Here is a 22,477-nt window from a genome sequence, read left to right as displayed (position 1 = left end):
CTTTACCATTTAAGAATTGTCTTTATGCTAAATTGCTTTTAGGAGACGCACCCCTGAGTAATGTAATGTTAAATGGTTAAATAATCTTTTTGTTTCACATTTTTTTTTCAATGGAGGTAATAAGGACCAGGGCTTGTGATGTCTACAACACAGATATTTTATTTACTATCTATTTGATTTGACTAGTTTAACTAGTTTTTATAGGGAATGTCTGTGGTTAAATCGGATAAAAAAAAAATACAGTTTTTTTTGGGGATATATTTTGCCTAAAATGTCCTATTTCTCTAGCATAGGCCAGAATCTTAACTTAAAACTATCATAATCATATAATGACTATTATTTCATGTAAAACATTCTGTGAACTTTTAAAGACGTTAAACATTTTGGACGTCTAGTTTCTATCGCCATTACAGTCAAAAATTCTGACTCCGTAATCTTCTCTATACCAGTTTACCAAACCTTTGAGTGACTTTGCTTGCATCCTTACCATTAAATTTTGTATATATTTCCCTTCAACATTGCTCTAACCTCTCTGTTGTTTGTTTGGCCCAGCTTGTGAAAGGAGCTCCAGAGTCTTTGCTGCGATCCTTACACATCCAGAAGGACCCTACAGCTTACAGTTACATTAAAGTTGGAGGCCATATTAAGGTATTTCATTCAAATTCCACTCTTAAGGATATAAAGGTGCTAAAAGGGTTTATTGAAATATTGCCGCCTTTGTTTCCCTAAAGAACTTTCCATGCATGGTTTGGTTAAAGAAATACTCCAGTGTTGTTCAACCTGATCTCTACTTGTTGCATCTGTAGTGTAGAATCACTAACTAAGGTATAATTAATACACATTTCCCTGTACTTAGTGAAAGAACCGAGTGCCCTAAAGCTGGCTTCACACCGAGACTTGCATGCAACTTTATTTGCTTGAAACCTAACGAGTCAAACTGAGTCACAAACTTTGAAACTCAGTCATTGAAAGAGCCAGTCAAAATGCTGACAACACGTCACGTGATTAATAACATAATTTGAAGAATTGATTAACTTTATGCAAGTTGGTTGTGTTTCGGTATTTCAGTTTCCTGAGCCACAACAGCAAATGAGTTTCTTGAAGCTAATGTTTCTGTAACCAGCCAGATAATGCTAACAGCTGTTTAAACGGCTGCTTGTGCCATCATTTATTCTTTGTTACCCTGCTGTTATCTGATATAGTCAGATTATTTATTTTTTCTTCTCTTGACACCTCATGATTTTACACAGAGCTCCAAATCATAAAGATCCAAGTGCTAAAAAATATTACAGATGAATGAACTTCTGCTTCTGGGACAGGATGAGTGAGACATCAAGAACCGTAATGTCTGTTTTACATTTAAGGCTTAGTATGCACAGAGCAGATTAAAAAGTCAAGTATGTAGTAAAGAGCCATAGGCATAGTAATAGAAAAGAACAGCAGTGACTGCTGGAAAAACAATAAACAAAAGCTATAAAAATGCTGCAAATCTGTCAACACCATGCAGATTAGTTGATCTAGCTAGGAAGATAAAGTGTACCAAAAATGTATGAGCTGCTAATTTGGTTAACTAATAATTAAATATGCGTTTCTTTGTGTGACTGTCAGTTTTCACCTAAATTGTGTAACATGCGACTAGTTGCATGAAAGTTTCACTTTGCAAAGCCAGCTAAAGGTCATTGAGGAACCTAAAGGTCTTTAAGGCCTCACTCTGAGAAATCTCTGTGTTTAAAAGTGTCTGAAGCTGATCCACAAGTAATTCTACATAGAATCCTTATTTTTTTTCTTGGCCATATTTGATGATATTCAGTTGTATCCTTAAAGAGGTAAAGGATATGACTTATTGTTGGGAATGCAATCAGTTATCCATTGTCTAGAGTCTTTGTTGTAGCTTATTGTTTTTTCAGACCTCGGCTGTGAATATTACACAATGTTTTAAAATGTTTATCACCTCAAACACAACTGTTACACTGGTCAAAACGGTGTGCAATATCAGTTACATGTTATGTAAGCTTGTCATGGTTCTATCCTGATGAGTCATTGAGCAGAATTACAGGGGGCTGCTCAGCTGTGTCTGCATAAGAGTTTAATGAGAGGGAACAAAAACAAATTTATGACAACAAACAGATGATGTCATGGAACAATCTGGGTTGTGAGGTTAAAGTTGCTCTAGAACAGGCTGGAGCGGTTTGTACATTGTGTGCCATGTTCCATTTTTTTCTGGTCAAGCTTCGCTTTGCATTCAGAGGGCTGTAATTTTCACGGTTACCTACTGTATGAATTAAGCCCCAGTCTGCTGGCTATGTGAGCCACCAGAGGACTGGAATAATTAGAAACCCCTGAGTTGTTGTTCTCAGTGTGAGACGAGGAATTAGGTACCGCATCAGTGTGTCTCTGGCTTTAATTGTGGTGCTATAAATTACACTGTAGAAGTAATAATAAATCAGTTTCCTTTACCACCATGTGTGGAAGTAACCAAAGGTGAATGTTTTGTATTGTAGTGTTTGGGGAAAAGGTATTACTCATGAGGCTAAATTAATTTGGTATTAGTGTTAGTGATGTGACCAGGTGTTTTGAAGCGTGGCCTGTGGGATATGTTGATGTAACATGAGAATACCATAGAGAAATAGAATACAGGTGAAATAATATTCACACTCTATGGGATAAGTGATAGTTTTCCATATGTTCTTGTTATGCAAAGTACAATTTAAAAATGTTGCTTTTAAATCTGATCTCAAAACTGACTGTATTTTACAATTCTTCCTTTATCTATCGTTTTCTAACAATGATTCTGTTTTTACTTCCATAGGGCTGTATTATATAGACAAAATGCCAGTGCTGCAGTTATATTGCAACATATTGTGCTTTACAGTATACATTGGTGAATTTAATGTTGTGACATAGTTAAAGATCGTCCTGCATTATTTTATCAGATCTATTCCTCTTTCCGCTCTTACCTTAGATGTAGTTAATCAGCCAAGACATGTTTTTTAGTTTAACACTGGAACTGCGTAGCCAACACTGTTGACTTCTAGCTTTTGTCAGCAGTCACCCAAATATTTGATGTAAGTTCATCCTCAAAATGTTTGTATTGTGTTGCAGAGATGGTGAGTGAAGTTAGCATGCTAACCCCAGCCCGTCCTGTCTTGTAATACAACTGTATCTCAAGGGGCGATAGTGAGTCACTGTAGCACAGAGTCATCAGTCCAACATGAGAGGATAAAGAAATAGCACGCCCACATGCATAAAAACCACGCTCGTGACATAAGTAGAAGCAAAGCAAGTGTTAGCATTAGCATTGCTAACAGCTCTTGGTGAGAAAAGAGATGAAATTCATACTGAACTTGCAGTGTTTCTTCTAGACTGGCAAGTAAACAGGGGAGGAGTGAAAAGGGAGGAGGGGGAGGAACTGGAACTGAGTATGAATTTGGAATGTTGGGTCGTCTTACATATTGCTCCTTCCGTAAAGACCTGGATGCAGTTTGAGGTGGTTTTGGGGATTAATGTATGGAAAAGATTTGGGTGACTATTGAATTCTAGTGTTTGTTAGCGATGTTAGCCCTGTAGCTTGAGCACCAAACTAAAGAACCATAATTTGAAAATTTGTTTACATATAAATTTGATTTTTTTTTTTTTTTTTTTTTTTTTTTTTTTTTACTTTCTTCATCAAAGGGCCGGGTCACGATAGCTGTTAACAAACAACAAATTTTGCAGCCGTATTCGATGATAACATTTTGTTCAGTGTTCGTGATCTGGTTTTTTAACCAGATCAGCCAGTGCTAGTGACTAAAACCAGCGTTGCCATGTTTTTTCTGTCATCTCTGTAGTCTTCAATCAACGACAGTGCGGATTTCAAAGCTGTAGCAGATGCCATGAAGGTGATAGGATTCACTACAGAGGAAATCCACACAGTCTACAAGATCTTGGCTACCATCCTGCACCTGGTAACCTTCATTATAAAAACTTTGCGCATGCTTACTCATCTACTTTGTGTTGTGTCCTTGTAAACCTTGTAACACAGTAGGTTTTACATAGTAGTAAATTTTCTTAACTGTAGTGAGTTCTGTAATCCTGACAGTACTGCTTTACCCCTGCCAATGTGTCTGTAAAGAATTTATGAGGAACACTGTGTCCTTCTCCAGGGAAACCTAAAATTTGGCAATGATGGGGATGTGACTCTGATTGAGAATTCTAAGCTGGTAGCAGTGCTGGGGGAGCTGTTGTCTACTAAAGAGGAGAATGTGGAGAAGGCCCTACTCTACCGCACTGTGGCAACAGGACGTGATGTCATTGACAAGCAGCACACGGACCAAGAGGCCAGTTATGGCCGGGACGCTCTAGCCAAGGTAAAGCAGACCTCATTTTAATGATCATCTGTACTGTAGCAGTCCAGGGGTTTGTCTAGCAGTGCACAGGCCATATAATAGCTATTAATAGAACTAACTGGACCACAAATATGTTAAGGCGGAGGTGAGGGTTTTAGAATTCTGAATTTTCTTCTGTCAGATGTTCTCCCTGATTCCTGTAATGTTTACAAAATGAGTATTACTCACAAGATGCAGGCTTACAAACTGTAATCTAATGTCGAAAGAATGTAAAATTAGGTGTGGCATATCCTTAAATATTAAATGCTTTATGACAGCAGAATACATGCAGTTTTCCTGCAAATTTATTTCCTAAGGAAAGCAAAGCAAATTATTTCTTTAACCATTTTCAAACTTGTCTTTATAGAAATAGTCCAGGAAGAAGCACTCTGTATAAATTCAACATGCATGGGTGGGGCTAAATAGGTGTAGGTTGAACAGGCAAATATATGAAAATGCACCATTTTTGTGACATCACAACAACAATAAATGAAACAATTAGCTATTTTTGCTGCTTATTTTCCATATTTGGACTGCATGGACTAAATGGAGTGAATAGTACAATTTGAAACTTCAGAAATGTGTACGTTCTACATCAAATTTTATTTTATTTAAAAAGAACAAGGACAATTTGTTTTTCATTATACAGGCCATTTACATTAAATCAATTGTGCAGGTGATGGAAAGACAACCAGACATAACAAATCTATGCAGTGGTTGGTGGCATTGAGGAGAAGTCTGGAACTAGACGTGTGCTCTTCAAACTAGCTCAAAAGATGTCAACTACATTTTTATTATTATTTTTTTTTTACTTTTTACTGCATTTATGTTTGTTTGCAATTATTCTAATGTTGCATGGCATTTTTACATGCAGTGACACAGTTATTGTCCTGATAAATGATTTTAAACTGTTTGTTTATTCTGAGTATTTAGTCTTTTCCACAGTAATGTATATATTTAAACGTGATCTTTAACACAAAGCACAAAGAGTAGAAGCGTTTTGTTAACTCTCCTCTGGATCTTCTACCAAGTCCTTCTAATTGCTATTGACTGTGCTGTGTACTGTCTAGGCTATTTATGAGCGCCTCTTCTGTTGGATTGTGGGAAGAATCAATGACATTATTGAGGTGAAGAACTATGATGCCAGAATCCATGGGAAGAACACAGTGATTGGAGTGCTGGACATATATGGCTTTGAGATTTTTCAGAACAACAGGTGAAATGTCTGTCTTCATCTCCATCCATCCATCCATCCATCCATCTATCCATCTATCCCTACATCCCCTTACTAACATTCCCTTTACCTTTCCAGTTTTGAGCAGTTCTGCATAAACTACTGCAATGAAAAGTTGCAGCAGCTCTTCATTCAGCTGGTGCTGAAACAGGAGCAGGAAGAGTACCAACGAGAGGGCATCCCATGGAAACATGTAAGACCATTTCTGGATCTTCCTTATAACTCCTGATTTTTCTATGGGTAGCCTACTTAATGATATTGTACATGTTTTGATGCTCATATAAACCTTTTGTATTTTTGTCTGTGTGTGTGCGCTGGGCAGATTGATTACTTTAATAATCAGATTATTGTGGACCTGGTGGAGCTGCAGCATAAGGGAATCTTCTCTGTGTTGGATGAGGCCTGTATGAACGTGGGGAAGGTGACTGATGAGATGTTCCTCCAGGCACTCAACAGCAAACTGGCAAAGCATGCTCACTACACCAGCCGTAAGGTATAGTACCCCACTTACTTGTGTTTGCCTTTAGTTTGTTGTATTTAACTACAGTGAAGATGGGTTTCCCAGGTCAGATGAAGAAATGCAAATAAGTAGATATGTACAGATAATGGGATATAAACATCAATATTATTTTGCTTATATCTTAGCAATTAAGCTTTATTATATACAGTATGAACAACTAGCAATAAGCAGTTTGGTTTTTGCAACAGTTGGAGTCAATTGCTTATTTGTTATGTGATATTCATCTTACAAAGTAAATTTGTCATTTTTCTGCCTTACTATACCCAGTCTAGTGCAGTACCACCTGGGGCCATAGGGGGTTAATTGTATGTCCTGTGAATAACTATGCAGTCCAGGGATTTGAACCCTTTTTTGAACTTTTTGTTTGCTGGCTCGTAATTCATAATTCAACCAAACTTGAATCTGTTGCATGACTTCCGTAATCACTAATTTCTCAAATGGACACAAGAGGGCAACAGTGATCAGGGAAAGACATCCCTCTCTCTGACTCTATATTGAGCTCTAGGTGATGTCACTTACAACCAATGGGAGCTATTGAGACTGGTGTCTCACAGCCTTGGCAAAGGTGCGCAAGAGAGAGCGTGAGATGGAGGAAAACTAAGCTAAAGGAACACAGTGATGTAGTTAGCTCTATAAGGGTAAAAGAGAGAAACTAAATAAATGAGTACATTGATCATGGTTTCCTTGCTAAAGCACCTTAGGCTGTAGATGTTTGAGGCTGTATGTATTCCTCTAGTCTTAATTTGTTGTCTATGCAGCACAGGGGGCAGAGAGTAGGCTGTGAGCATGGATAGCAAGTTGCTGTTTCATCACATCACACTGTCCTTGTATGTCGCGAACATAAAAACACTGATACATACCATGCAGTAGGACTGCACAGTATTGTTTGTAATGCTACATATTGCAATCACAGTATGCCTTGCAGTACCCTAATAGCAAACTGGTAAAACTTTACAAAAATATGACACCAAGACTGGCTTGTATTATTTTGACCAAAATGATTTATGTTTGTTGGGTGATGTAAATCTCTTATTTCATCTCAACATGCAAATAATGCCTGTATCTGGTCAAGATACTCACAGCACCCAATTAAACATTCAGTGATTGGTTAGAGGCTTTATTATATATTTTGCAAGGCCGGTATTGTGAAGGTTAATGTTGTGACAGTGATTAGCAGTGTAGTTTATTGTGCAGCCCTACAGAGGTGTGAGAGTAGGGAAATGAATAAGAGCATCCTGCATTTGGTAATTCTTCTGCATTAGGCTGATGCTATATTCAAAAATCTCCCTAGGTACAGAAATGTTAATTAGCTTATGCTGCTCATTTGTAATGCAGGATATTACTGCTCACTGTAGAGGTATCATAGCACTGTTAGTTCAGCCAAGAGAGAGGAACTGACTCATTCCTGCCATTTTTGTATGTGTGCATACACAGTGAATCATGTGTTAAATGTATGTCTGATATACTGAGTGTTTGCATTCATAATTTTTTTCCCATTCATTACAAAACACAGAGCTATGCAATAGGGGTATAATGGTAGTATTGTGGGTATATTGCTATATACTGTGCAAAAGTCGCAGACCACCCTTTTGCATATAGAATTTCTAGTAAACACAGCCATTAAGTGCATGCTATTTATTCTGCTGTGTAAGAAAAAAAGTAGGAATTGTGTTTAATGGAAAGTTACTCAAATACCTCTAACTCTAAGTGGAATGTCTGTCAGTATTTAAGTTGCCTCTTCAACTCTCATCCTTTCAGTCCTACAGCTGCCCTTCCAACAAAAGGTTCCCTGAAGCTGCCTTAACCGCAGATTTCTTTCTCTTGTGCATCTAAATAGCAGGAGTTTCTAAAACTGGAGTTAAAAAATATATTTAATAGATCTACAGAAATTGGGATTTGCAAACTGTGCAAGACCTGATAGATCACTAAAACTGTCACCATTAGAGAGACAATAGTTAAAGCTTTCAGCTTTGAGATATAGGAGAAATCAAGCTCTGCTCTTGATTCAGGTCCGGAAAAACCCACTGTGAGAAGACAACATTTGCATAGAACACCAAAAATAGACATCTGAAACTGAACTTTGGAGCTGTATAAAAAGATCCCTGTAGATTTTTTTTTTTTTAATCTGCAAGCAGATATCCTAAAAAGAATAGAAGCTGTAATATAGACGAAGGATGGACACACTAAATGCTGAGAAAATCTGATTTTATATTGATCTGTGAGGTTTCTGTGTAAAATTCTGTCAAATATATGTGTACATTTGTTATGCTTTTTTCCTGATGCTAAAAAAGGAATGCGTACTTAATGGTCGTTTTGAAAGGAAATTAAATAAATGAAAGGTGGTCTCTGGCTATTGCGCAATTCTGTGTTATGTTTAGGATGCACTTTATAGTATTGTTTTAAAAAAATCACTTTATAGATACACATTAATTATTAAAAAATGTGACATGTTTACAATTCATTATTTTTAACAAAGTGTTGGAGTACATAAGTACTTTGATTAATCAAAACACCCACAGAAATTCTCTTCTGGAGCTGTGACTGCACGAGATATTCACAGCACACAGTAAAAAGTGCTGTGATTGGTTAGAGATTTATTTATATGTTGCAGCCTTCTGCAGTATCAGTGTTGCTGGTAGGGCAGATATCACAATGAAGAAAAAACAATATATCACACAGGTGTAACAGAAAAAAGAGCGAAGAATTGGGCAGAAGCTGAATAAAACTTAGTTCTTTTATTCATAGGTGTTCATTTTAGTGATTTACACATGAAACCAGACTGTTTTAATAGCCAAGTTGGCTATTTGGCTCCTGTTCTCTCTGTATATTTCCTCTTTAGACACTGACATTATGTCTTTGTATCATTAAACAGTTCAGGCTGCAACTCTGGCCTAATTAAGGGACACTCATTAAAAAGGCTTCTGCCAAATCCCCAGACAAGCCCTTTTTCCCTCCTTCTTGTTTTGCTTCTCACACTTTCTCTGCAGTCTTTCCTCTTACAGGACAAAGTTACACACTTGACTAGTTCCAAATATGCAAAGGCTTTGCACACTGCTTGACTTGAGGCGATTCTTGCAATGCAGTTATTTTCCCTTAACTAGGAAGTTTGAGAACTGTAGTGCGAGACAGGATATAGAAAAGTGAGAGAGAGACAGAGAGAGAAAGAGGGGAAACTACATCACAGTGCCTGTGCCTGAGATCTTCAGTGTCTGCCAGAGTCAATGTTTTCTCCTCTCTACTCTAATGAGAGGCCTGACAGGCAACATGGATTCTCTGTGTTCTTTTAGATTTGCAATGTCATAACCTGCATTGGCTGCAGCTCTAAGGCCGGATCACTAGAGAGAGAGAAGGAGAGGGAGAGAGATTGTGTGGGTGGGGGAGAAGGAGAGGGAGAAGGAGAGAGATGGGGAGAGAGAGGGAGAGAGATGGTTGGGAGAGGGAGAAGGAGAAAGATGGGGAAGTGAGAGAGGGAGAGAGATGGTTGGGGGAGGGGCAGAAGGAGAAGGAGAGAGATGGTTGGGGGAGGCAGAAGGAGTGGGAGAAGGAGAGAGATGGGGGAGAGAGGGAGAGAGATGGTTGGGGGAGGGAGAAGGAGTGGGAGAAGGAGAGAGATGGGGGAGAGAGGGAGAGAGATGGTTGGGGGAGGGAGAAGGAGAGGTAGAAGGAGAGAGTTGGGGAAGAGAGAGAGGGAGAGAGATGGTTGGAGAGGGGGGAGAAGGAGAGGAGAGAGAGAAGGAGAGGCAGAGGAAGAGTGGGGGGGGTGGCTTGATCATTCTACAAGTCTCTCTTCACCTTTTAAAGCTTGGGTTTCCTTGCTAGTCAGCTTTCTTTTGTGCTAACAGGTAAGATTGCTTGTAGCGGTCTTTCAAGCCTGCTGGGGGACGTTTGTGGTGTTCTAGTAGAGTTTTATGGAAAGGGTGCTGCTAAGAACTTCTTGCTTTGTAGGAGGTGACATAGATGTATTGACATAGTTGTGTGCAAAAGTTTGGGCGACCTTGGTCAATTTTTATTTGTTTGTTATGTAAATAAATAGAAAATGTGCAGAAAATGCCTTTTTTATTCTGTGTAGAAAGTGTATTTTCTATATAGAAGATGTATTAAATCTTCACATAGAAAATCTGCAGAGAGAGAGAGAGAGAGTGAGATGGAGAAAACTTCCAAAAAGCATGAAGGGGAGGAGGTGCGTGATATAAACAACCAAAAAAACCATAAAATTACTTAAATAAGATGCAAAGAAGATTATAGCACATGATTTGCTTGGCTTTCCAAGACAGGAACTGCAGGACTCAGGAAGTGCAGAAGAGATGAGTTAGTCAGTTCATGCAGTTCATTTATTCATGTGGGCTGGTTGATTTCTGGGCTGAATTTATTTCCCAGTCCAGTCTTGCTTTAAAGGTTATAGCAAGGTTATTTACAGAACTTTGCTTATTCCTCAATTTACTGATAAACCTCAAATTTCACCTGGAACATCTCTGCATTTACATACTCTACTTTCTGTGGCTTAGTTCCTGTCGGTTAGGGATTTGCCCATTTGTGTGACATTTTATGCTTTGTAAGGGACGAGCTACTTCCAGATCTATGCATTAATGTAACTTAGCTGCAAAGTACATGTTTTTAAAATGACAGAAGGAGAGAAAGTGACAAAATACATCACCATATTATAAGATCTGATCTGCTGTGTGTTGCATGTACACCAACCAGCCACTTTATTAGGTTCACTTTGTATCTTGTATCTCCACTCTCAGCTCCACTCATCATATAGGTGCCCTTTGTACTTTGACAATTACAGACTGTAGTCCACCTGTTTCTCTATATGCCTTGTTAGCCCATTTTACCCTGTTCTTCAGTGGAAAGGACCTCCACAGGACCACCAGTGAGCAGGTATTATTTGGGTGGTGGATCATTCTCAGCACTGAAGTAGTAGTGGCATGTTAGTGTGTTCTATATGTGTATCAGACACAGCAACATTGGTAGTGCCCAAATTATTCTCTGACCATGATGCTCTCTGTATGACTTTTAAGTGTCCACAGCTCATCTAATCATATGACAGCCACAGCCACAAAGACATGACAGTCTCTTCTTTGACAGTTGAGTAGAGAATGCTAAAAGCATACTTTTTATTATTGGACAAATATATTTCCATGTTAAACTTCAATAAATGTTGTTTTTAAAATTTTAAACACTTGCAGTAAATATCCTCTGACATTAAAAGATTGAATTTAGCTTAAGAAGAGTTTCACTTTCTCGCATTATAATACCTCATCCTACATGAGTTAGCTGGGTTGTGGTGATGTTCACTTGGAAAAAACAAACAAGCCAAACACGTGAAAGATGTTTTAAACAGTTGTTCAGACCAGACTGCTTTTGGATTGAAGCACAATACAGGGCAGCCAGTTTTATTCTAAGGGATCGTGTAAAAACTAATTATGGCTGTTATGTAAAACCACACAAATCCTGTAAGTTGATCTCAGGGTAAAGAAATAAAAGGCAAGAGTAGTGTAGGAATTGAGTCTTTTATAGGAAATCATCATGATGTCTTCTACATCTGCAGGATACAGCTGATTACAAATAATAATAATAATGATAATAATAATAATAATAATAAAATCAAAAATAATAAAAATAATAAAAACCAGTACTTACTAAGAGAACAGAAAAAAATACTGACTTATATTATTATATTTAGTATTGATGTACTTATAATGAAGGCTAGTGAGCAGGTGCTAAAGCTTTTGCCCTTTGGCTTCTATTATACGTGTGTTCTGAGTCACTATTTTTCTCCTGCTCCTGTACTAAGTGCAGGGAAATTCTTGTATATGGTAATCAGGTATATGCTACAGATGTATGAAAACTTTTTCAGTGTTATTAAAGCATTTACCACACTCACTATAACCCCCTAAAATGGCTTTCATCTTTCTAAATGCGTGTTATTTTAATGCCTCGCTCCCCAGCAGCTCTTAATTACAGTTATTTGCTGACACAGGCGTTCACGCCATGACTCTGACATCATGTTTTGTCGAGGGGTGGGGGGGCTTCACTCCCCCCTGCTGTTTTGCTCTTTTTCTGTCTTGCTTCCTCATTGTACCACGTGCCGGCTGGAGGTATAGCATGTGACAGGATGCTGCTATAGAAGCCCGTGGCAGCATGCCTGACTGTATGGAGGTGAATGTGTGCTCATCAGCTGATGAAGCTTTCATGAAGCTCTGTGAAGTCAGCCTGTTAGCTGTTGCTTTCTAAACCTAGCCATGAGCCAGACTAGCACAGAGCAAACTAGCTTTACCGGAGAGCAGTTTGTTGCACTGAGAGGTCAAAACCTCTTTTTAAATTGCTTTGCATCAGTAAACTGTGTTGCTTCAGAGGCAGAAACATTTGTTTTATGTTTAATTGCTGTGTAATTCAGTGATAATAGTAGTTTTCTGCTTGGAGAGTGAATTAGATGCTATGTGAAAATGTTTTGTCCTGAAGATGATTTAACCTTTTTTAAATTTGAGTCAAATAAATATTTCTGCCTTTTAATCCACTCTTTTTGTTCAGTAATGTTATTATTAAAAATGCCATCATAATTATTTTGATATGTAAAAACATAATCTAATGAAACAAACCAATAATAGGCCTACCAATAGAGTAGAGGTCTTCAGAATCTATTACAGTGTAAAGGCAATATCGTGTTTATTTTATATAGTGGTAGAAAAGATAGAACAGACTAAAAGGTTAGATTCCACATGCTGATGTATTTTATTGTTTTTATTTACACATCGCAACTGCTCTGGTGGACTTTTCTGGTGGAGTTTCTGAATGTAGAGCTGGTGATCGAGAGCTAGGAAGAAAGAGTTTGAGTGCTGATCAGTACTAACATCACAACAAGGGGATAAAATGTATGGAGCGTGTTATTATCCTCAAGGAAGCACTGCCTCAAATATTGTCAAAGATGTTTACATGTGATATAATTTTCCTCAAAATAAAGCAGGTTAGGCTTTAAAAAAAGACTCCAGGGTTTTTCAGTGCAATATCTCTCTGCCCCAACTGCATCTCAGTTACCACAGACAATAAATGTTTCCCTGTACTTATTGACTCTGTTGACTCAAAGCACACTTAATATTAGGAAGCAGCTCTATTGCTTCAGCATCCGCCCACTGGCTTATGTTATAAGTGTTTTTCAAATCTCTCACAACAACAGGGATGTTATTGTTCATGGTAATTCACCGTATGATGCAGATATGGTGGATAGAGGTTTGTACCACAGTGTTTTTAAGCTATTATACATTCATACACTGGAGTCATAAATGACTTAGGTGTCCAGTGCAGACCTGCTCAAGACTAGATTTGAGCTCTATTAGTAGCATGGCCAGGTGCCAACTTAAGTAGCATGCTGTTGGAGGAGGCACAGGTGGTGAGCAGGATGGCATACTGCTGGAGGTGGCAACAGATCTGGAGGGATGAAGTTGGAGCCTGAATCTGTATGACCAAGCAAAGCCAAACCTTAAAGATGTCTACACAATTACCCACCACAGGCAAACCTGTCGGGTCTGCTTATTCTCCAAAATGCCGTGGACTTGTTCCTTGGACATGGATTGGGCTAAATTGCAATGCCAATAAGGACTGCCCAGTATATCATTGGTATTTGTTATTGTGACACTGAGTAATATAAAATATAAGCATGGGTAAATATAAAATGTGACATTGTATATTTACCCATGCTTTTTCTAATGGCCCATATCCTATATTGTTCTTGTCAAAACAGTCAAAACGTCAAACAGTCAAAATTCATTTTACCTGGCCATTTTCCAGCCCTTCACAATGAACTGGCTGTTTTTGTTTTTGTTTTAATCCAGTCTATGAAAACTGTTCTGAGCTGTCTAGGCTGAAAAATGTATTATAACTATAATATGAAAGGGATGGCTAACGTGCTGTTTTCTGATATATGTAAATGTGTTTGCTATCTTGAAATCACAAAAAATGATGAATTCAAAGGAGGCTGATTTTCAAGCTCTTTTATTTAAAAAAAGTAAAAAAAAAAGGTTTTTATAAACCTTATAATATATGTAATGCCATATTGAAATTACAGTATGTAACAGTATCGTTGCAAGCCTAGTGTTGTGATTATGTAGCCCCAATGCTAGTGGTGTTTCACCATCTGAAAATTGTTTATAGTGTAGATTAAATCTGTGTATGAGAATAAATAAAGACTGAAGACAATTACCTAGTAACTCTCACAAGTTCCCTTTACTGCTTACTAATGAAGAGTCTGTATTTACTAATTATCTGCCCCAGTTTCTCATCCACCTGCTACATGTCTCTGCTTTCCTTTGGCAACATCACAGATTTGGGTTGTGTTAGACACAGGGGCTTAGAGGCATTGTCTGATTTATAGGATATGTTCTATATTTAGAGGTGCGAAGATTCTGTCCCTGTTACTTTTCACTCGTTTTCCCTCACTTCCCCCCATCTCTGCAGTGTGACTCATCGCTGTCTCGTTCTTATTCCCCTTCCATCTGTCTGGATAATCAAATGTGCGATATGCATCTGCATATGCTATTATTTCACTGATGAAGCTTCGTTTCCTTTGTTTGTAGGTGTGTGTTTAGTGCATGCCTGTGTATTTGTGTGTATGTGTGTATGGTGGGGTGTGACTGATTGAGATGGATGCGGTGAGGGAGGGAGCTCAGCAGGCTGCTCACAGTCTGCTCTGTCTGATCCATCTGAAGCCCTGCCCATGTTGGCCAGCCAGAACGCTGTCAGGAGCTGTAAAGGCAGATGGGTTGGGTGGGCAAGTAAGGGGAAATGGCAGCATGTCCCTGCCTTCCAGATACACTCTTATAAATAAAGAATAAAGGATAAAAAGGTCTTTGGAGCAGTTCCCTTGAAGAACCACTTTTGGTTCTCTGAAGAACCTTTCAGTTGACTAGTCTGAACTGTGCTTCTTAAAGCCTTCAGAGTCCAGAAAGTCAGCATTTCTGCAATTTAATCTACTTTTTCTTTAATATTTTGATTTCTCAGTGTATTTACTCTGATATATAAAGAAAATGTTGAACATCGCTTGTTGTGTGTATCACAGACCGTTTTGTGCACTTCAGTCACCTTTCATTGTTTCTCTGATGAAACAAATCAGTAATAATAATAATAATAAGTAGTGATGCACCAAAATGAAAATTCTTGGCTGAAAGTGAACTGAAATTCAGAACATACTGGGCTGAAAACTGAAATAGAAACAGAAACATAAAAACAGTTTTCATAAAATAAAATGAACTTTCTCAGAAACATTTTTAGATTATGTAGTCTACAGTATACCCAGCATCCTCAACTGAGTGTTTGGTAATTCAAAATAATGAATTCCATTATTTTATTGAGTTTGTGAGGGCTTTTTTGGTCATTTTAAAAAGTTTTTTTGGTTGTCTTGTTTTTATCTATTCTGCATAATGAGCGGGACGTTAAATCACTTGTCCCTGTTAAAATACACCTGGCTGACTTGTTCACTGTTTGTCTGCAGTGGCTCAAACTCCTTGAATGCTTCTGCTCTGAGCTCTCTAGGAGAGTGAAAGGAACAGTTGTTTTAATGACTATTTCTCATTTTCATTTAAAATTTCCCATTAAAATGTTTTGTGACGAGTTATGCCTGGTTCACACTACACGACTTTTTCAGTCGTCAGGTTTTTGTGCCGTTCACACTACATGACTGGTTGTGCTGTAATCGCGAGTCTTTCAGTTGTTGTGGCTTTCACATTACATGACTGATCGGCGACACGGGCTCACGAATTAAACGACTTTCACCCTGGGGAGTCGCCGACTCATCTGGCTGCTGTCCAAAAACACGAGAACACACGAAAACTAAACTCTAGTGAGGACTAGCAATACCACGTAGAAGATAGGTCTCTTCCAAATGGACGTCAAAAAACAAGCAATCCGAGCTGTCACTGCGCTGATTTGTAGTGCGAAAAGAAAGAAGAAAAAGGAACATCAACTGTTCCTCCATTTCTTGTGTCCAAGTAGAGCGAGAACCTCTTGTAGCTGTTATTCGGTTTATGTACTCCTCGACTGGCGCGCAGAGAGATCTTCAACGGTGACGCGGTTCTCTCTCTACGCGTTCCCATTGGCTGTAGCTGGACGCTGCTGTTGACTCACAGTCGCCGACTGGGCTGGATATTAAACATGCTAGATATTTGCCAGGCGTCTGCGATTAGTCGGCAACCACTCGGCAACCACTCGGCGACGGCTCGGCGAGTGTCTTTCAGCCGTTCACACTACACGACTGAGCGAGCGCCAAGTGATCGCCGATTTGCCTCCGTCCACAGGTTTCTGTCTGCGATCTACAAAAAACAGTTGGCGACTGAAAAACCAGGCTAAAATCGTGTAGTGTGAACTAGGCATTAGATGTTGACACTTTGTTGTAGATCTGTAATCATTAAAAATGCAGCCGTTGTTCTCTTTCAACCAAGAAGCAAAAGTGCCATTTTCGCACAGAAATGATCACAGTGCATCCAGTAACAACACCACCATGCTTCTTTCATATAATGATGGAAAACCTACTAGCAGATGGGACCATGACATCACTTCAAAGAACCCCTTTTTTATTTTAAAGAGTGCATAGAACTTGAAATAAGTTTTGAGCCTCGCTGAGAAAGACTGTCTTTTTGAGACGTTCCGCTCTGACTTTTCAGTATCCCTCCACTCGCTCTTTAAATTGGACTTCACACACTTCCTGATTGTGTGCTGTTCCACTTTCTGTGAAGTGCTCTATGAAGTGGGTTCTCTAGCCATGACAGGAGCCTTTTCTGCTCTCTCAGACAGATGTTGAGTCTCTGCTGCAGTTGAAGGGAACTCTCTGAAGCACACAACAGAAACAGGCTTATAAAATTCCTGAAACGGAACAGATGCATTGGTGACTCCCAAGCCTTCTCAATATCCTGAATGTTAACCATTGTCATATTTGCCTTTGCATAATGACTTTACAAAAGGCTGTGATATGTAAATGAACCGTCTGACCAACAATATTTTTCTGTATGCAGTGATCATCCTGACCAGTTACAGTTTCAAATGATGGTGTATTTGTAGGCCATTTTGATGAATCTTGGCAAAGTCGTACAACAAAAGTAAACTATTCTGGTTAATCTATAACCATATTACATTATTGATTCACCTATGTTTTATATACTACATGTATATTAAAAAGTAATTTGTAGCAATACAATTGTAATACAAGTATTGTATGCTTGTATTGTGCAACCTTATCGACTACCATGCCAAGACAGTGACGAAGACACGAACAACATTTTGTGACAGTTGCAATATCTTTTTAATCCAACATCTTTTTTTAAATCTCCCTCCTGTGGCTGTGGGAATATTTAGAGTTATTATTCTGCTTTAATGCGATCGGCTGCCGTTGGCATCCTTTTCGTCCAGCAGATCAGAAGTGTCCTCTGTCTTAATGCACGCTGGGGCACCGTTCTTTGACAGCAGTGTTATATATTTATGAACGGCTGTGTCTTATGTAACAGCGCTGGCTGCCTTCACCCAGTACACCAAAGACTTCTTGAGGGGACAATTTTCTAGCCTTGATAACAAAGTAGGACAGTCATTCAAAAAAAGAAAAGGAAACCGCATGCACTATTTGAAAACACCAGCTGCCTTCAGGTTTTTGTGAACATTTCATGTTCACTTGACAGGTCTGAAAGGCAAAACATTCAAGTTTTAAAGTTACATTCAGAATGTTAATTATTCGTTTTTGTGTCGTTCTCCTATAAAATTAGTTTCAGAGATGCAATGTTTTCTTACGGCAGTTGCGAAAGGCATTCGAATCAGTCTGAAGGTTGCAGATCTGCACATATGAACTCGCATCGAACAAATCAATGCCTATTCCAAATTCTGACAAGGATAATTCAGTTATTGATTGGTGTCATGAAGATGTCATAAAGCACCTTATGCATTTTAATTTCCAGTCGCACTTGCTCATAGCAAAGTGTTCACCTTGTGCTAGCTTGGATCAGTCTCTCTGTCTCTCTTTCTTTCCCCTGTCTCTCAAGACACTGGCCTATATACTACTGTCACCACATCACCGTGCACCAGTCTCATGGCAAATGAAAGCATACTTTCATTTATTTTTCATATACACATATTTATACCACAAACATCCTCTCTCCCTCTCTCCTGCTCCGCGGCCTTTTTCCGTTTTTCCTTGCTGGGGTTTTGCAGGCCAGCTTTTCTGCATCACTACCCTCATCTTGGCCCTTAATGGAAGTCATGTTATCTCTAGGCAGAGGGCTACTGCTTTTTAGCATATAGTTACTAAACTAAAGAAAAGAACCTCAAAGAAAGAGATGTATGACTGTGATCACCACCTGTAAAAAGCCAAACTCCTCTTTTTTTTTCTCTGCATATTTCCACAGCTGTCCCCCACTGACAAGAGCCTGGAGTTTGACCGTGATTTCCGCATTCGTCACTATGCTGGGGATGTGGTGTAAGTATAGTTGGAGGTAGCTTAAATGTTTAATGTAGTTAAAATGAATATGCCAGTGTTTTCCAAACTAATCTCTATAGACCATATCTATAGCATATGGCTGATTACCACAAGCAATAATTGTGATGTGTTTCATTGTACTTTGAAAATATGTTGACCTGAAGCACACTTAATAAAAGAAGGCAGTGAGCAGGTGCTGAAGTCTTGTGTTGAGTCAACAGGCTTTATATTATTGTCAAAAAAAATGCCAGAGTATCCTTTGAGTATCCAGAATTGAATTTTCCCCTGTTTGCCCGCTCAGGGAATAGATAAGCACTCATTGTTTTGTTTTGCAGTTACGTTTAATATTTCTGATTTTAACTAGCGCCACAGACTGAAGCCCTGTTGTCTCTGTTCCAATGAGCTGCGTTTGACCAATTCATTTACATAAATGCTTGTGATTGGATAAACTGCAGCACAGGAGTACTAAAGATGCTGTCCTAGTTCATATCCACGTCTCTGAAATACATCCATTTTTTGCAAACGTTAACTGGATTTGATATAGAATTTTCTTCAAATGCTTGTTTTGGTCCACAGAAGTAGTTTGTTGTGTCCACACCAGTGCTTTCCACCAGTTGGTGATCCATGCTTTAGAGGGAACAATCTTAAATATGGCATTTATACAAATGTCAACCTAGCAAATATTAGATCATAATTTCTATTTATTTTATGAGGTTAACATATTGAGGAAAAAAAAAAGATAAGATATAAAATGCTGTTTTATTTTTGTAAACAATAATTACACATTAAAATATGAAGAACTGTGTTGTCTATACTTATTTTCACTTAGAAAATGTAAAAAAAGCATATATTTTGAGCAGACACGCCCAAACTCTTGCAAATGACTGTATGTGTTTGTGTATTAGAGACAGGGATAAAAATACCTGCTTCAGTGAACATGTATGAGAAGTAGAGCACTGTGTGAGTCACCAGTGGCGTAATGCTACTGGCCGGCCTCCCTGGGGCCAGAAACACTTACTGTAGCACTTAGAAGGCTCAGATGGAGAAGTCAATCAATCGGCTACTTGCCTCCTTTCATTTCCTCTGCTTAGAGTCCTTTCCTAACGTGTTAAGGAAGTTTAAAATCACTCTCTGTGTGTCTGTGTGTGGGTGAGTATTTTCCAGTGAAATGTCAACTTATCTGTGTGTGTGTGTTAAATCTCCGATGTCAGGTACTCCGTGTTGGGTTTCATTGACAAGAACAAGGACACCCTGTTTCAGGACTTCAAGAGGCTTTTGTACAACAGGTTGATATTAGTCATGCTGTCTTATTTATACAGAAAGTCACTGCTCTGTTCTAGTTTAATACTCATGTCCTTTTTTCCCCACTTCCGCTGTGCTGTAGCTCCAACCCTGTTCTGAAGGCCATGTGGCCTGAGGGAAAGCTGAGCATCACTGAGGTCACTAAGCGACCCCTCACAGCGGCCACCCTCTTCAAAAACTCCATGATCTCCCTGGTGGAAAACCTGGCCTCTAAGGTAGTGATTTGTTGCATGTGCTAGTATTTGGTGATTTGGTATACTGTGATATTAAACCTGCACAGTAATGTTACCGTGGATGCTTTAAAGTTGAAATATTAAATCAAGGATTCATTGTGACACTGCAAAATACAAAGTAAAGAATTACCTGAAAGTCACCTAAAAGTTGTAATAATATTAGTTTTTTAAAGTCTGTGTTTAGACTGGAGTCATGTAGTTATTGAAGCCAGTGTGCCAAAAAAAAAATCTGCCATTAGCTTGATGCTAATGCATAAGTGCTAATGCACCATAAATGTAGCAATCTGGGTCTTTAACATACTTGTCCCAGGTGTTTTATTAGCAAAGGCTACTTAATAATGCGTAAGCACTGCTGTATAATGCAGTCATATTCAAATGGTTTCCTGGCCAAATGACATGTTTGGTTGATTAGGTGAAAAAAAGTTAACACATCTTCTGCCTGGAACAAACATTTTCTGCACTTTTTCTATTTTCCTTTCCATATAGGGAAAAAATAAGGCATGAAATATAAATTATGCTATATCCACAGGCCACATTTTATGTTTATTTTTTCCAGTATGTTACATTCAGTGAATAAACAGTAATTGTTCACTTAAATATGCAGAAGTGTGTTCACTCTAGAGGATGTGTTAAAAATCTACAAAATACACCTAAACTTAAACTTCGTCTAAGTGACATTTTCATCATGGTTATATATAAAGCAGACAAGATGCCATTTTTATGGTAGCAGACTACAGGTATTGGTAGCATGTTTTATGCCTTATTTTATGCCGTTTCATGACTCTTACAACACTCATGTTGCTGACATACATGCCTTACTTTTGCAGTGGTAGCTCTGTAAGCATGGGTAGCGGTTGACTTAATGCCCCTACCCTTCGAATATGGTCTCTGGATGAATTGGGGTGTCTGCTTCACAATGCATTTTTATTGGCGCGTGTTAGTGTTTGGACCCCTAATTATATCAGCACATGTTTATTATTTTTAGGATGTGCATTTATGCTGTTGAAGCATTAAGCATAAGCAAATAAAATGTAAAATCATATCATCATAATTTACTTAAATTGTCATTTTGAGACCAAGATTGTATGTATGAAATTGAACTTTTAAGTAAAATATTGCTGTTTTATAGTTGTCATCTTCATTTTAGAAGACATCATGTTTACTTATAAAAAAAATGTTTATAGTCTCTGTATGTGGGTCCACACTTTAGTTTTTCACTCTCATAACTAGAAAACTTACATTACAGTTTCTTATTACTTATAAAATAGTTTATAGTACTTACAGAATAATGTATTATAGTTACTGATTAAAACATCTTGTACATCTTATAGTTACTGAATAAAACATCTTAATAATCAAATAGAAAGCCTACAGTTTATGGGATATTTACACCAGCTCACTCTCGCCCACTGTTGGTGTACAGGAACCGTACTATGTGCGCTGCATCAAACCCAATGACGTGAAGTCTCCACTTCTGTTTGAGTATGAGCGCTGTAAGCATCAAGTGGAGTACCTGGGCCTGCTAGAGAACGTCCGAGTGCGGCGTGCTGGCTTCGCTAACCGTCAGACTTACCCTCGCTTCTTACAGAGGTACTTATTATCTACATACCAACTTCTCAAACTTCGTCTAAGTGCACTTACACCATGTTCCTTGTGTATTATGATGGCATCCAGTTTTTTATGGAAGTATTTTTCCATAAGCATAAAGAAGACCATTTTTTTAGTTTTTTTTTAGATACATGTGGGGCAGGATAACTTTTAGCACAGGTTTTAAAACAGGATGAAATCTTCAGAAAAGCATAAACTTATTTATGTAGGGGCCATGACATTCACATTCTGCTTTAGACAGATGTATGTTTAATTAACTAGCTCATACCATTGTAATAGTATGCAAACATTTGTTTGGATGCCATCATGACACACAGGACATGGTGTAAGTACACTTACAAGATGCTACAGATGCTGTAATTAACCTAATGAGTCTTGTTGGTAGCCAAATAAAAGTTTAATTAAACAAAGGCTACTGTATGGGATGGCATAAGGATTAGATGGTATTGATTGTACAAATGCATTTGATAATTGTATCTCTATCTCTATGTTGTGCTTCCAGTGAAACTGTGTCATATGCACAAGTTTAATCCTGAAATTCACCAACATTGGTGCAGGCTTGAGTAGTTATGGAGTTTTGTAATCTTTGAAAAGTGATATAGTTAGTGTTACTTACTCAGATACAGAGGCTATGTGTGGCTGTCACAGTTACTCAATTAAACTTAAAAAAAACTTATAAAACCCATATATTTGGTTATACATACCCATCTATGTATGGGAAATTCCACTGATTTCTCATTTAAGATATAAACAAAGCCATTCAGA

The 22,477-nt window shown here is 38.3% G+C and overlaps 1 protein-coding gene across 1 annotated transcript in view; it reads left to right on the top strand.

Annotated features, from left to right (window-relative positions):
- Window positions 1-22,477, top strand: part of myo1d (myosin 1D) — a 111,579-nt gene that overhangs the window by 32,570 nt on the left and 56,532 nt on the right. Inside the window, exons 6-15 of the mRNA XM_017695921.2 lie at window positions 553-648; window positions 3,828-3,944; window positions 4,143-4,346; window positions 5,435-5,580; window positions 5,677-5,791; window positions 5,921-6,091; window positions 18,499-18,569; window positions 19,781-19,855; window positions 19,954-20,086; window positions 21,528-21,694. Of these exons, the coding sequence (XP_017551410.1) occupies window positions 553-648; window positions 3,828-3,944; window positions 4,143-4,346; window positions 5,435-5,580; window positions 5,677-5,791; window positions 5,921-6,091; window positions 18,499-18,569; window positions 19,781-19,855; window positions 19,954-20,086; window positions 21,528-21,694 (1,295 nt within the window). The remainder of the gene's footprint in view (window positions 1-552; window positions 649-3,827; window positions 3,945-4,142; window positions 4,347-5,434; window positions 5,581-5,676; window positions 5,792-5,920; window positions 6,092-18,498; window positions 18,570-19,780; window positions 19,856-19,953; window positions 20,087-21,527; window positions 21,695-22,477) is intronic.

This window comes from Pygocentrus nattereri, chromosome 13, assembly GCF_015220715.1.
Source record: "Pygocentrus nattereri isolate fPygNat1 chromosome 13, fPygNat1.pri, whole genome shotgun sequence".
NCBI lineage: Eukaryota > Metazoa > Chordata > Actinopteri > Characiformes > Serrasalmidae > Pygocentrus > Pygocentrus nattereri.
Note: the sequence above shows the minus strand (reverse complement) of the source record. Positions and strands in the feature narration are given on the sequence as shown.